General features: G+C 39.0%; 1 protein-coding gene across 2 annotated transcripts in view; it reads right to left on the reverse strand.

The window, feature by feature from the left end:
- The window catches only part of FANCM (FA complementation group M), a 141781-nt gene that overhangs the window by 8496 nt on the left and 117940 nt on the right, over positions 1–15345 (reverse strand). For both annotated transcript variants that reach the window (XM_074956577.1, XM_074956576.1), the window contains exons 14-18: positions 7497–9492; positions 5004–5086; positions 4837–4905; positions 2314–2451; positions 1630–1783 (exon numbers count right to left, since the gene is read on the reverse strand). In XM_074956577.1, the coding sequence (XP_074812678.1) occupies positions 1630–1783; positions 2314–2451; positions 4837–4905; positions 5004–5086; positions 7497–9492 (2440 nt within the window). The remainder of the gene's footprint in view (positions 1–1629; positions 1784–2313; positions 2452–4836; positions 4906–5003; positions 5087–7496; positions 9493–15345) is intronic.

A 15345-nucleotide genomic window follows, 5' to 3' on the forward strand; every position in this document is an offset into this window, starting at 1 on the left:
ATCTATTCCTCGGGGGGAACAAACCTCAGACAGTAATCTACTGGAGTAACCACTCACTTCACTTGTGATTACTAATTCCTTGGTCCTGCCTCATTCCCCACACAGCCAACGATTTGCACAAAAGTACTAAACAATTAATTAATCATCCCAGCAGAAAAACTTTGCTTCCTCAACTTTATCAGTAAGTTCATACCATTTTATCTTAAAAAGCACCTGATCATAATCCTCACTTTATATAAAAGCATTTTCCTAGGAGACCTGAAAGATCCAGACAGACCCCAACTGGAATGGAAAACTGAGGGTTTTCTACATTCATAATGGAGGAAAAAAATCACTTAAGGAAAGACAACCTGGTTATAATCAGTCAATCCTTGAAGAGCTTCTTCAACATTGCACGACACTGTCACGCCCCAGAAGCCCGCAGTGAAGAATAAAATGCACTGTAAATCTATGTGGACGTGCACACCATAAGACACAGACACCATAGCAGGGTTAAATGCAGTGGCTATTGCTTTATTTAAAAACAAATTATCCAACTGGAATGACTACTCCAAACTACCCAGCAGGGTTGTTCCAATGCAGACCTCACCTGGCACAGATAGCCCTGGTGGATTATAAATTTGAGGGTGTGTGTGAAAGCCATGCCCCCTTCTGCAGCCTCAAGCCTACCGAGACTGGAAAACAAAGTGCTGACTTGCTCCCTTCCTTCACATCATAGGTAGGAGAGAGGAGGTGAAGGGAGCCATATGCCGTGTCACACAAAGGTGCACCCTCTCTCCATGCAGGGCTGTGCCCAGGACCAATACCCAGCAGCTGCATGGGTTACAAGGACCTCACATCGACCCTTTCTACCCCTCCACCTGCACTGGAATCTGCCCAAGTTGTGACAATTGTCATTTGAACCCCTCAAAACCAGACCTCCAGAATATAGGAGAGAAAGTGAAAACCCACATAGTAGGTTGGTCAGTTTTGCCATATGGGAAAAATCCCTTCCAGACCCCAAAGCTAAGTGATCTGCCTACCTCCCAGAATCACAAGAGATCCAGCAACTAGATTAAAGGTGAGGCTGAAACAAGGAGCTCACAAGGGCTACCCCCCGCCTAAGCAGCAAACTGTATCAATCCCTCACACTCCACCACCAACAGGAGCCAATCATCCAGCTCCAGCAGCAGGACAGGTCTCAGTGCCTGGGATCAGATGCAGTATGTGATTCCAAGCCCCGATGCCCTGGGGGGTGGGGGGAAGAAGAGAAGCAGCTGCCCCCACATAATGAAAGCAAATGGGGGAGAGAGAAAGGAAGAAGGGGCATGTGGAACATTGCCTCAGCTAAAATTCCTTGTCTCCACACACACCTCTCACTTTCACTAGAAAATCTTCCCCTTTTCTTCTCCAACACACCCTCCTTCCCATCCTTCTTTCTCAGATCTCACATACAACAATTGGACATTGTGTATCTCACCCTTTTTACACGTTGCTTTCACCGCATGGAAATATTTGGCCTTTTATGCAATATGTTCCTCAATAAAATGTGTCTAATGGTTACCTGTGAGATCAGATCTTCAAGAGAAAAGCCAAATAAAAATCTCAAACACTGTTTTAATAGAAGGGAAAGTGATTTTCTTCATTTACCATTTAAAACCTCTGTGAACTGTGTCTCATCATTAAGGAATTGATTGAGTGAGGAGTTTTGTTCGTTCTCTGAATCACTCTCATCAGATGAAATATTCTCTGCCTCTTGTAGGGAAAGTTCAGCTTCTTCATCTAAAAATTGTCTGGCTGCACTCTACGAAAATGCAAACAAGTGAGTCATTTACAGTAGCATATTTCAGAGGAACTTGTATCGTAGATAAGTAAAATCAATTAATGAATTCAGGAGACACAGGGCTCTCCGATGACCACAGATTTTATATGTCAGACTTTGAAATCAAAGGAAGAGAAAGCCATGAAAGAGTACGGTCAAATTGTTGCAACTGAGGTTAGAAAGGAGTAGCCAAAGTCAAAATGGGGGCTGACTCAAATGCTGAAAGCAGAGAGCATATAGTCCAGGGGTGGGCAAACTTTTTGGCCCGAGGGCCACATTGGGGTGTGAAACTGTACGGAGGGCAGGGTAGGGAAGGCTGTGCCTCCTCAAACAGCCTGGGCCCCGCCCCCTATCTGCCTCCTCCACTCCCCACCCCCTGACTGTCCCCCTCAGAATCCTCGACCCATCCATCCCCCCCTGCTCCTTGTCCCCTGACCACTCCCGCACAGGACCCCCACTCCTAACAGCCCCCCCGGGGACCCTACCTTCTACCCAACATGTAAAGCTCCTACCTTGAACATAAAAAAGTTGTCATCACTCTTTTGCCTTTTGACACCTTTTAGTTGTTTCCTGTAACGGCTCATGTCGCAATCCACAGTCCTGTTTGATTTCTTGTGAAAATCCATGCCCTCATCACTAGATACGTCTGACTAGAGTATGTTACAAACACTTCAGTGAATAGGAAGAAGACGGTCATGTAACCATTCATAATGGCTCAGTTTGCTATTCTTCAATATCAAATATTATCTAAGCAAGTGGTTGTCAAACTTATTTGATCGCGCCACCCCCTTTCTTTGTGTCTGTCGTAGTTTATGCCTCCCTCACTCTTGCCACACAAGTACCTATATGGCTGCTTAGCTCTGAAGGCAGCATAGAAGTAAGGGTGGCATAGTGGCATTGCCACTCTTACTTCTCCACTGCTGGTGGTGGTACCGCCTTCAGACCTGGGTGCCTGGCCAGCATCTGCTGCTCTCCCCCACCGCCCTCCGAATACCCCAGTTTGAGATTCTCTGACCTAAGTAATCTGTGCATCTGATATGTTGATAATTATACTCCCACAAAAAGAACATTAATAGTAATCTTTCTATGAAATAAAGAAGCCATCCATTTTTGAGGAAGGGAGAAGAAAGCTTATGTCATTGGGAAAAAAGATTAAGTGAAATATGATATGAAAGCTTTGTGGCTTATTGGTAGCACAACTCTCTCATTTTACTAATGCTTATAAGGAGAGAGGCTCTGTTCTTAAAACTGTGAATGTATAATTCATTGCCAGATACAACTACATATGCATCTTAAATAAGATATTTAGGGGTCAAAGGGAGAGAAGAAAGAAACATTCTAAGGAGTTTGGGTCAGATGCTTTTGGTCCTGGATCAGGCCCCTGATGAGCTAGCTCTTGAAGCCCAACATATTAAGGTCAGAAGAGACCATTATGATCATCTAGTCTGACCTCCTGCACAATGCAGGCCACAGAATCGCACCCACCGACTCCTGCGATAAACCTCTCACCTATGTTGAGCTACTGAAGTCCTCAAATCATGGTTTAAAGACTTCAAGGTGCAGAGAATCCTCCAGCAAGTGACCCGTGCCCCATGCTACAGAGGAAGGCGAAAAACCCCCCAGGGCCTCTTCCAATCTGCCCTGGAGGAAAATTCCTTCCCAACCCCAAATATGGCAATCAGCTGAACCCTGAGCATATGGGCAAGATTCACCAGCCAGATACCCAGGAAAGAATTCTCTGTAGTAACTCAGATCCCACCCCATCTAACATCCCATCACAGGCCATTGGGCCTATTTACCATGAATATTTAAAGATTAATTCAGGAGGTCAGACTAGATGAACATAATGGTCCCTTCTGACCTTAATATCTATGAATGATTTAGCTTTATAAACAACTTAAACAAGTGAATCTTTGTTTCCAGTTCTGAATATTCCATTTGATTAGGTTTTGCAAAAGGAACGCCAAAACATCTATTAACTCATTGTCCAATTAACTTTTTAAACAAAGTCTTAGAACCCCAAATCAGTTTTATTTAACAATTTGGTATTTTTTTTAAATATACTGCTAAATATAAATGGTATTTAAATTAAAATGGCTAAACGGATATAAATTGGCTTAAACCAATGTCAGTGTGTCCACACTAGGAGTATGTACAAATTTAAATTCGTTTGTACAACAATTTTGTAAAATCAGTGCAAAAAACTGCGTAGACAAGCCCTAGTTTAAATCATCCAAGCTATTGCAGAGTATCCTGATATTTGCCTACCTGAAACTGGAAATTCATTCTAGTTTTACTTTGTAATTAAAGCACAACATACAGACGAGCCGTGGAACTGAAATTCAACATTTCCCAGAATTGTATTGTCTTTGTTGTTTCCAGAAGGGCAGGGGCCACAGCAGCTGGCTCGCGGGGCCTCACTCCAGAGAATGCCAAAGTTGCCAGTTAATGTCATTTGCAACGGTGGTTTGAGTGATGTGGAAGAGATCTATCCAACTAGCAATTGGACTTACAGCTTTGGAGGCAGGAAGAGGGGAGTGAGGGGGAAAGGGAGACACTAGCATAGCTAGTCTGCAAAATAATCTACCATACATACCCTAAAACTGGCTCCCCCAATTTTATTTTCCAAATGCTGTTTTTCTAAAAGTTTCAGATATCCTCTAAGACCTTTAGAAAAGCTGGACTTTTACCCTGAGAAGGGAGTATTTCAGAAATTAAGTTTGCATCCAAAAATGTGACCAAGAGCCGAAAATCTGAGAAATTAATGATTAGAATTGGAATGAAGAGGAGGCCATTTTGCAAGAGATGTTGTCCCTTAGCACATTTTAAAATGCACTGTAAACTTTACTTTGCATGCTTTATATTCGTGAGTCAGCGTCCCTTATGGTACACCAAAGCAGGTTTTGGGGTTTTTTTTTTTAAAGTAGGAAAGATTCTATAGTGATTGGGAAAGTGTTTGCCATTTTAAAATCAGCTGAATGAAACTGTGTTCTTTTAAACACATTTTTTTATGTCTTGTTCAAGCATTTACTTACTGTGTTAAGTGGATGCCTACGCTTCTTGACAGCATGAACTGGTGATTCAAAATCGCTGTTATTCTTAACCTTGGTGAATAGAAATAAATTAAAATGTAATTACAGATTCCAGAAAGGAGTTTTGCTTTGGCGTTTAATGAAACTTTCTTTTTTTTTGAATGACTCACATCAGGAGACTTCAAAACATTTCCTTTTTTCTTATTTTTCCTTTGGAAAACAATCTCTTCTTCACTTTCGCTGCTACTTTCTACTGAGGAGTGGCAAATAGATAACAATCATAAGAAAATTTATTCTCTACAACACAATATAGCTCTAACCAAACAATCATAATCTATTTAGCTTTGAAGATGGCTAAAAAAGTAATTACTTATTGATGTATGTAGTAAGCATTGTTCCTGTTAGCCCTGGTAACCAAAACAAGTATTTTCCTACTGAGATACAAGGAAAGTGAGGTTTACTGTGTATTTCTTTGCATTGAAGTAATTACCCATGCAGCACAGATGATGAAGAGTGGAGAGAATAAAGTAAAAGAGGGGAAAAAACCCATATTAGTAGTGAACAAGTTACATATTTATTTGCTTGTTAGTTGCCACATTCTTGTTTTGTTTCAGCACACCCTGAAGAGAAGTGGAACTGACTGAAAATTCTTCTTACGAAATCTGTAACAGTCTGTGTATTAATTTTCTAGTGAACTACAAAGAATTATACCCTGTTTGATATATTCTGAAAGATGCCATATTCCCTACACTGCCCAAGATATAGCTGTCCCTTCTGACTCTTACATGGAGTTCCTGAACAGACGAATGTTCTCTGATGAGTTTTCTAATTTGCCAGTAAGAGCCATCAAGAGGCTATTTTAGCAGTCCTTTCACCTTCTCTAATTTTTTTCTCCAAGGTGTGCCTGAGACTTGCTATAGTCACAGTTGGCAGGGTTATTTATTTATTTCTTTATTAATTTTGGTGCTTGCAACAGAAAGGCGGCGAGGTGAACATTGGTTTTATTACTTTAGGGAGAAGCACTAATAAGTCATACTACCTAGCACTTCTATAGCAATGTCTTCAAACATTAAATTGTAGTGATCCTTATTCACTACATCTTCTTCTAGTTGGAAATAACTGACCTAATTCACTAATTCCAGACTTTTTTACGAGGTTGAATTTGTTTATTAAATTTAGTTAATTTAAGTGTTTACTGAAGTTGCTTGCTCAAACATCCTGAAGACTGAACAGATATAGACACAGCACAGGGAGATGTGAGAGTCCGAGCAATGTGCCTCAGCCAGATTCTAGAAGGAACCTAGGTTTCTGGCAAAAACAAGCAAGCAAGCAAGCAAGCAAGCAAGCAAAACAAGAGACTTTAGAGAATCCAGTAACTGGAGAGACTGAGCAAGTGTAGTAGGAGCATAGGGGGAGAAAAGAAAGACTCTTCAGCTGCAGGAAGAGACTGCTCAGCAGTGGGTTATTTTCAACATTTAAGAGTAATAATGAAACCAGGCAGCAAACCGCAGTAGGCCCCAAGAATCAGGTTCAGTAACATTAGATCTTGATTTTTGTCAAAGTAGTTCAAGGTTATTTAGAGATAAGTGGGCTGGAGGGACAGAGGAGGGAAGAGAAGACTGCTGGCCCTGATCAGTTGGGAAGGTTTGGGCTTTTAAGGACAGCAGTATGGAATTTATGAATTTTGTGGTATAGATGCACCTAGAACAAGGGAGAGATTTAGAAGATTTTACACACACACGCACACACACACACCCTTACACCCTTTATAAACTGACATTTATAAAGGCAATCCACATTCCAGCAGAAGTTATTGTCAGAAAATATTTACCATGCAAGTCAGTCACTGTGTAATTAAAATTAAACAGATCTGTCAATACAATTTCTGTCCCATTTAGAACTATGATACAAAAATGTGAAGGCATGGATTTAGGGGTTACAGAGTAACAGATCGAGATGATTACAAATAAGACACTGAGAGGATTAAACAGGCTTTAAAGGCAGCTACAGTTCACATAACTGCATCTCACATGTTCACATGATCAGTACTTGTGCACAGATTTTAGGGGTTTAACCTAGACCCCCAATTGCTGCAGTATTCACAGTCATTCAGCCTGAAACAGACACATTTAAATATGTATTCTGCATGTTAACCAAGTGAAATCTGAGGCAAGCTTTATAGAAACTAAAGTTCCTTCGGATTATGCTCACACATTTCTCTTCCTTCTCCCCTCAAAAATCAGACTGTATAATCCACTGCTGAGTCTGAATGCTGCCAATAAAAAAAACATTCTCAGCTGTAATCCAAAGGAACCCTTATTGAACAAAGAATAATTCTTTATGATAGCTCAAGGGTGATGAGAAAATAATTTATTCCTATCAGTAAAACCGATAGGAGTTATTAGCTGATGCTCTGGCAATCTCTGTACAACATTATCCATACTGTGTTATCCATCCAAGAGAGTTTTGGGGACCATCCCCACATAGCCATAAAGGTTGCCCCCCGCCCCCGGAAATCAAGGGGTTGTGCTTCCTCCCACACTCCTGATGTCACAACCTAAAGGTTGAGGACCCATGAATTACTGAATTCTACAGGAAGATCTATTTATTTTTTTTAATGGAAGTATGAGCAACCTTTCAATTAACTACAGCTGACACCTTACCTTCAATAGGAAACTTCTGGGAAACATGCAGCTGTCTGTGGTCCAGGTTTTCAGTCTTTCCTGAGGGGAGGTCTGGTGTATCAAAAGCTGAATTTAGCACAACTTTAACAGTGTTGGTATTTACTTTATTTGTAGGCAAAATCTGGGGAATTTCCTGCCTGATTCTAGAAAAAGCATTCATAGAAATTCTTTTGAGGACTTTAACATTCCTAACCTTTCTACCTTTTGGTGTGGAAAATGCAGAAGCTAAAGAGTCATATGATTCATGTTCCTTTTCTTCTGTTAGCTTCATAGGAGAAATGATTGAGATACAGTTTTCAGTCAGTTTTGCTTGATTCGTTCTCTGATTTTGTGAGGGCAATGGTGTAGAAAAGTTTGTTCTTGCAATGCTTTCATCTTTCAATTTTGGTGGAGATGGATGTCTTAAGGTATCATTTGATAACTCATTTTCACCTCTAGTAGGTTTAACATCTACATGAGTGCCCAAGATACCATCTGAATTTTGACTACCATTCATGTCTATTTGTTCATCCTCAGACTCTTGAATAGAAAATCCCAGATCAAAGTTAACGGAAAACAGTTCCTGAGAACAGTCATAAAGATCTTCATTATCCAGAAATTGTTTGCTTACAATATCCAAATGTTCAGATATTTTCAAATTTCTGGTCCTACAGCTTATTAGTGATTCTCTGGGGTTTGTATCACTGTCTAGAAAGCACTCATCTGAAATATGCCCTTCAGAAATTTGTCCAGCACTTGGTGCATCTTTATCACACAAATCTGATGACATCAAAAGTTTATTGCAATTGTACTTAGAAAGGCTTGCATTGTTAACATCAGAAAAATGTTCATCTTCAAATAAATTTATGCTCTCATCTCTGTCAGTGGCCACATTTTCCTGGAACTTTTCAGAATCCATTTTATGCCCGTCAACTGAATTTCTGTCTGAAGGGCTATTTGTCAGAGCATGATCTACCATTGTTAGATTGTCCTTTTGAATTTCTGTGTGCTCTCCATTGTCACAGTCAAAGATGTCGTCCCAGTTAAGACCATTATTTGTCTTGCCAACAAAAGCCTCAGAAAGGAAGCTTGGTTCTGAAGGACAGTTACTTATAGAGGAACACAATTTACTCGGGGCATTTAATTCTGAGCATTTCTCAGTGGGGAGTGATGGATTCTGGAACTCTGTGAAAGAGACAGAGGTTTTGCCCTGCAATCCCTCTGTGAATGTGTTGGAAATAACTTTTTGAAAAGGAACAGGCTGTTGGATTTCATCTTCTATGGTTCTGTCCAATCCTTCACAATTATGGAGTTTATTCAAAGGTGGAGGAGACTGTGACAAAAGCCTTTTTACATTTGTTAATATTATTTTTATCAATGAAGGATCCTCAGTTGGAGTTGTGAGTGCAAATGAATCCAACTCTGCTTCAGGTAGGTAAAACAAGCTAGGTGAAACTGGTGATTTCTCCTCTGTGAAGCTACTGTAACCAGAATCTGCACAGTTTCTGTTCAGTGAACTATAGGCTTGATTTACAGATTTACATTCCTTTACTATTTCACTTGCACAACAAGTAACATTTCCACTGAGATCACTTGGGGCAGTAAATTCATTTAAGTGAAATGTCACATTTTCTCTGTTATCTGGTAGACTTTTATGTACAGTACATTCAGAAACAGCGTCCTCTGCAGTTGAAAAAGAATCTAAAATGTTAACTTCTGTACATGCTGCAGGCATTTTCAAATTTAATGCAGATGTTCTTTTTGTGGTCTTGAAGTTAGTTGTTTTAAACAGTGAAATACATTCTGTATCAAGTTCACTTAAGGAACACGAACCAAGTTTTACTTTTGATCCTTGTGCCACGTTTTTTCTGGATGAAAATGCCTTCTGAGCCTTGGAGTTGCTGGTGGAAAGACATCTACTCCTTTGAGCATTTGAGGTTTTAATATCGTCCATATTTAAATAAGGCTGAATTTCCAGTTCATAGCTGCAGTCTCCCTGGTGAGAAACAAACAAATGGAATATTTAAAATCAGATAAAAACTAACAGATTCAGGTTTACAGACATTTTAATAAAACCATTTAAAATAAATGCCAAGATTCTAGGCCCAAGGTTTAACTACCCTTAAAAATGGGATAGAGAAAATTCCTTTGGATTCTAAGGCCAAATTTTTCCAATGAAGTTTGCCTGAAGTTCAGTTCTTACACACATATTTAGGTATCCAGGGTTGAAAATTATGGCCTAAGTGTTTTTAAAAACAAACAAACCCACCAAAAATTAAAAGGTAGTGCTGTCACAGAGAATATCATGCATTGTAGATTATGTTTCCTCTGCTGCCTTAATAGTAGCAGTTAACTTTTCTCCTTCATGACATTATCTGCATTTGGATTTTTTTCTTAAAATATCCATTTCTGCTGCAACCAGTTCAGGTCCACCAGTGGGAGAATAAGCACCCTTCACCATCTGTGCTTGCATCTCAACCCAAAGATCTGAATTTCAGAGTCAAGAGTGCTAGAATGGAAAGTGGCATGACCAAAGATTAATCCACCATAACTAAGTATTGGAGTAGAGCCCATGAGTCGCTAGAATTATTACTGTGTCAGAAAGTCAAAAATTCTTAGAGCTATAGGAGTTCTGTTCCATCTTGTGCTGGGAACTTGAGATCCAGGGGTGAAAATCTTGTAGTGATGGTATCTTTAAGGAATATCTATCTACTTTCCATCCTTCCTTAACTGTCCAGGATATTTATTCTCCTTTTGGATATTCCCAAGCCAGGTGTCCAGTGTTTAGTTTGTCCAGTGGGAATAACTGTAATGCCACAATATTTTGTCATTCTTGAAATAAGACTCTCTGAGGAATATGCCTTCCTCCCAAATTGTGCAAGCTGTCCATCAGTACAGATTAAAAAGCCTTTCTTCCAAAGTGGGACTTCTTGTAAACTACTGACAAAATCAGATATGCTGGAATTACAGTTTCAAACCCTCCCTGCAGGCTTGACAAAGAGACTAACCCAAGTTTTCCAGAAGTGACAAGTGATTTTGGGCGCCTCAAGTTCTTTGGTGGCCCACTTAAGACACTTTAAAGGAGCCCCAATTTTTGCAGAGAGCAGATGCTCAGCACTTTCAGAAAATTGGCCCTCCTGCAGCTGTATCAAATCAGTCACCCCAAATCACTAGAGACTTTTGAAGATCTTTGCCTCTTATTTTATGCACATGGGTGGTTCAAAAGCTCCCTAGCAGGATCTAGCCACTCTTCATTCACAGGGAATGCAAGCTCTCCCTCTCAATAGCTGTAGTATGCCAAACTCTGTGTAAGCTGGCTGTAACGGACATTTGTTTTCAAAACCCAACCATTCTGCTCATTAGATAGTGAAAGGCTGTTGCCATCCACAGAAGAGGAAGAGATCAAGGCAGAATCATCTGTGGCTAATAATTAAGGGGGTGGAAGCTCCAATGTTGGCCCTGCCTGTTCCTCCTCAGTCTGTGCAGGCCTTGCCTCTCAGGGGATGGAGTCCCAGAACTCAAGAGCGCATACTTTCCTTATCCATAGGAGAAGGATCTTCTTTCACAAAGCTGACAAACTACAAAAGTGGAACTCTAGGCCAAATCCGTTCTGAGATGTCAAATCCAGAGAGAAGAAACTGCCCAGGAAGCATAACTCCAGGGAACAGACAATGCAGAGAAAGAGAAAACAGAAGCTGTAGTAATATATTGTGGCACAACAACCTGCAGCTTTCCTCTGCGAATCTGAAGTCTGTGTAGAGACTTGAACAGTGAGTAAGTCATGCTCTGATCTGACAAGCCCAACAAGGGTTCCCTTTGTAAGGCAACAAAGGCCTTAAAACAATCTCTGAAGGAAAAGCTGGTTACAAAGACCCCACCAGCTCAAAGGATCCATTGCTTGGATTGGAGGAGGCTCTGTCAACCCTTGAAAACCCTAGAAAAACAATTAGAACCAACCTGTGGCTCCAACTCCTTTCCAAATGTGGAACACAAATGACTGGTAGGGGTTTTCTCTCTGAAGACGACTGTGGAGGAAACTGAGAAGCATTCAGAGCCTTTCGGACTAGATACTTTGATCTTCTGTGTTAAATTACCTCATATCTTCAGACTTAGGGCTTGTGTACACTGGCACTTTACAGTGCTGCAGCTTTCTTGCTCAAGGGTGTGAAAACACCCCCGCCGCGCCCCCCCCCGAGCACAGCAAGTTTCAGCGCTGTAAAGCGCCATTGTAGACAGTGCACAAGCGCTGGGAGCTGCGCCCCTTGTGGAGGGGGTTTTTTAGAGTGCTGAGAGAGCTCTCTGCTGTGACTACACAAGCCACGTTAAAGCGCTGCTGCGGCAGTGCTTTAACGTTGCCAGTGTAGACTAGCCCTCAGTCCTGGATCCAGAGAATCGTGGATCCTTCCCTGAAAAATGTCAATAACTACTGCATACTAGAAGCGAATTAACAATAAACTATATAAAAAATCAAGTTTAAATTTTTGATCTCTCATACTCTCATTTAAATAAGAGACAGTGATCAAAATTGGAACCTAACTCCACTCTCATGTAAGGAAACCACAAGAAGGTTATTTTCTGTAACCACCAGCAAGCAGAAAGCAGTAATGGAGAGGAAAGGGATTACGGAGGGGGCTTCTATACTGTGGATTTCAAGAAAACTGTACCCAAAACAGCATGTGTGTGCATTTACAACCCCAACCCCCCAAAAAACTACTTATTACTCTGAAAAGAGTTCTGGCTCTTCTGTGACAGGGTATGCAATTTGTACAGTGTCTGCTGTGGCAATATCATGAAGGAAAAAGGAAAGACATGAAGCTTTATCATAGCTTTTTAGAAACTCCGAAGAATCAATGACAGTTAACAAAAGCTATTAGTTTGTAATACACTTTCAGCTCTGGGATTCATTTTCATCAGTGCTTGATAGACTTTAAAGGAATCTAAGATATAGAGAATTCACCAGGCTTCATTCTTAGTTCTCTGTGCATTAAGTATAACTATGTGCACGGAAAACCAATTTAAGAATCAAAAAGTAATTTGACAAATTAATATCTAAAGATATAAGTGTTGATCTCCCAATATCCAGTAGAACACGTATAATGTACAGCCAATTTATACACGAGCTACTTAAAACAGGAATACAGAACGGTGTGTCATGTCTACATAGCCAGTGCTCAAAAATCTTCTAACATCTAGGTTACTGACATCTGTCCTAATTTCAGGCTTACAGGGAGTTACATAAATGTTCTAGTTTGCTATAGTGTAGTGCTAAATCATACAAAATGGTTTCTTCAAACAAAACTGCTTACTACTTACTGATGGATGCAAAGACAGAGTTACAAAAGTTACATTTTAGCCTGAATACATACAATTTCTAAAGACTTAAAATGTCATCTGATAAACTACTCCACAATCTAGCAAGTTTCAATAGTGCATCAGCTGATCAGTAAAGTAGGTCAGGAGAAAGAGGAAAACAACCCTCTCTCTCATATTATTGTATTAAACCAACAACCTTGTCTAGAATTATTAAATTCAGTTTTTCCTAATACACAAAAGGCAAGTATATAAATAAATAAATAAAAACAAAAGTTCTAACATCTGAAATGGGTTTCTTGGCTGCATTTAAGGTGATAATTTATTTTAATTGTAATTCCTCTTTCTATTATCTAAGGCTTCTGTAGGATATCAGAATTAAAATTCACAAGAAAGACTCCATAACCTGCTTTGGGCACATTTTATAGCTTAAGTCTAAAGTCTATATTAATACTTTTTTTACTATTTTAAAATTAACAGGTAAATGCTACAAGACAATGGACACTTTGTAAAAGTTATATCTTCCAAAAAAACAGGCTTGTTTAAAACTAAGGTATTGAAGTAAGACTAGTACTAACAATTAGAATCAAATCTATTGTGATGAAACAGAAAAATAAATACTTATATGTCAATAACTTTAACCAACAAAGTGTAGGAAAGGCAGGGCTTTGGAATGTTTAGGGTTTGGGTTTTTTTTTTTTTTTTTTTAAATGTTGGTTTCATTAGCTACCAAATGATGCATTTGGAGTAGTTACTACCTTCAGTATGGACAGTTCAATTAATACTTTGCTATCTTAAGGTTAAGTAGATGTCGGTTACAACTTTAATGAGCACTTCAATGCCAGTGTTACAACATTAAGCCTAGTGGCTTTTATACCATATGGTGTATAAACAAACAAAAGAACAGATGTCATAATTAAACTGGTACATTCTATTCTATATGAATTACATATAGTTGCAAAGTTATCCTTTTAGCTGATCAGTTCACTTCTTAATTCTCAAGGACAAACCCACATTTGTTGGTTCTTTAGTACAAGACAGTCTTTCCTATACTTGGAACAACAAAGTACCTTGAGTGCTACTTTGAAACACAGCGAATCCCCTTTTTAAATTTACAAGTAAATATTAACAATATTTTAAAAATATCAGAATGCTTTTAACATGCACTTAGAAAAAAAATCAAGCTTCTGCATAAAATAATATGTAAGAAGCCAGCTATGCCATCAAATATAAACAAAACTTTTGGCGAAAGTCAAATAGTGTGCAACCCATCCCCCCTAAAATGGAGTGTTATTCTTACAAAGACAGCCTTCTCCTGAAACCAGCTTCTTTAAAAACTTCTGTTCACCTGATTGATTTGAATACAGAGGACAATTGTTCAGAGGAAAATATTATAGTCCTCTTTAAAAAAGAAATAACTAGGCTTGTTTCAGTGGAAGTGGTTGCACTTTCCAGTATTTCTTTGATCATTACTTCCAGTAAACAACGAAATGGATCTTACTAATAAGCTATAACAATAAAAAGGTAAAGTCAAACGATTCCTCAGAGAGGAGGACTCATAGCAGCAAAATATGAGAGTCATGGTAGCAGCTAAAATAGCCAGTATCATCAATGTGGTTCTACAGATGTTAAGAGGCTCTCAAAGAACAAATGAAATATGAGACTAATAGATTAATATGAGTTGGAGTGGATATATTGTAGCATGACCATTCTGGATACAAATGATAGCTAGTTTGTATTACAGATGCCTGAAATGGTGGCTGCAACAATTTTCTCCTGTATGGAAGACAGGCATAATGAGCATCTGAGAAAGTCCCCTGTAGCTCACATGTTGGAGTTCCCAATAGTCCACAATTCACCACTGTTAGAGGGATATCATCATGTATTTTAAAACTGTTCAGGTATGATTAAAAATATAGATGGTCTAAACCTAATAAACTATGGATAACAAAGACACATTGTTGGATCCCAAACTGTTTCAAATGTTCCTAAACCTTAATGCTTCTTTGTAAGGTTCCTAAACCTTAATGCATCTAATACAGACATAGCCAACTGCTATCCATTCTACTGAAGCCTACAAAAACAAATATATACAAAAGCAGTTTGCTAATTTAAACAGTCAAAATAAATTACAATGTACAATATTAAATTATCCCAATGGAAGGTTTATTTTTATACCTACAGTAGCAAGACCCTAAAATGCCACCCTCTCCCCACATAAGTAAGTAAAAGACTTCAATCACTTAGATGTATGGTAATCCTTGTAGGAGCCTGGATGACTGGTTATTAGATGTATACAAACTGATAATCTGTTTACATTTATAATTCAGGGTTTCAATAATCATTTCATCTATAGAATTTCAGGGAGGAAAACGTTATTCTTGTGCAAGGATATTTTTAAAATTTAGGAAATTGAAAATTACAACTATTTTTAATAATTTGAGTTTTAAGCAATAAAAAAACCTACATACAAAAAACAAGTCACTTATACAGAAAATACTTACATAAAAAGAAAGCCATAATTAAATAATATAAGTCT

The sequence above is a fragment of the Natator depressus genome, chromosome 6, assembly GCF_965152275.1.
Source record: "Natator depressus isolate rNatDep1 chromosome 6, rNatDep2.hap1, whole genome shotgun sequence".
NCBI classification, from domain to species: domain Eukaryota; kingdom Metazoa; phylum Chordata; order Testudines; family Cheloniidae; genus Natator; species Natator depressus.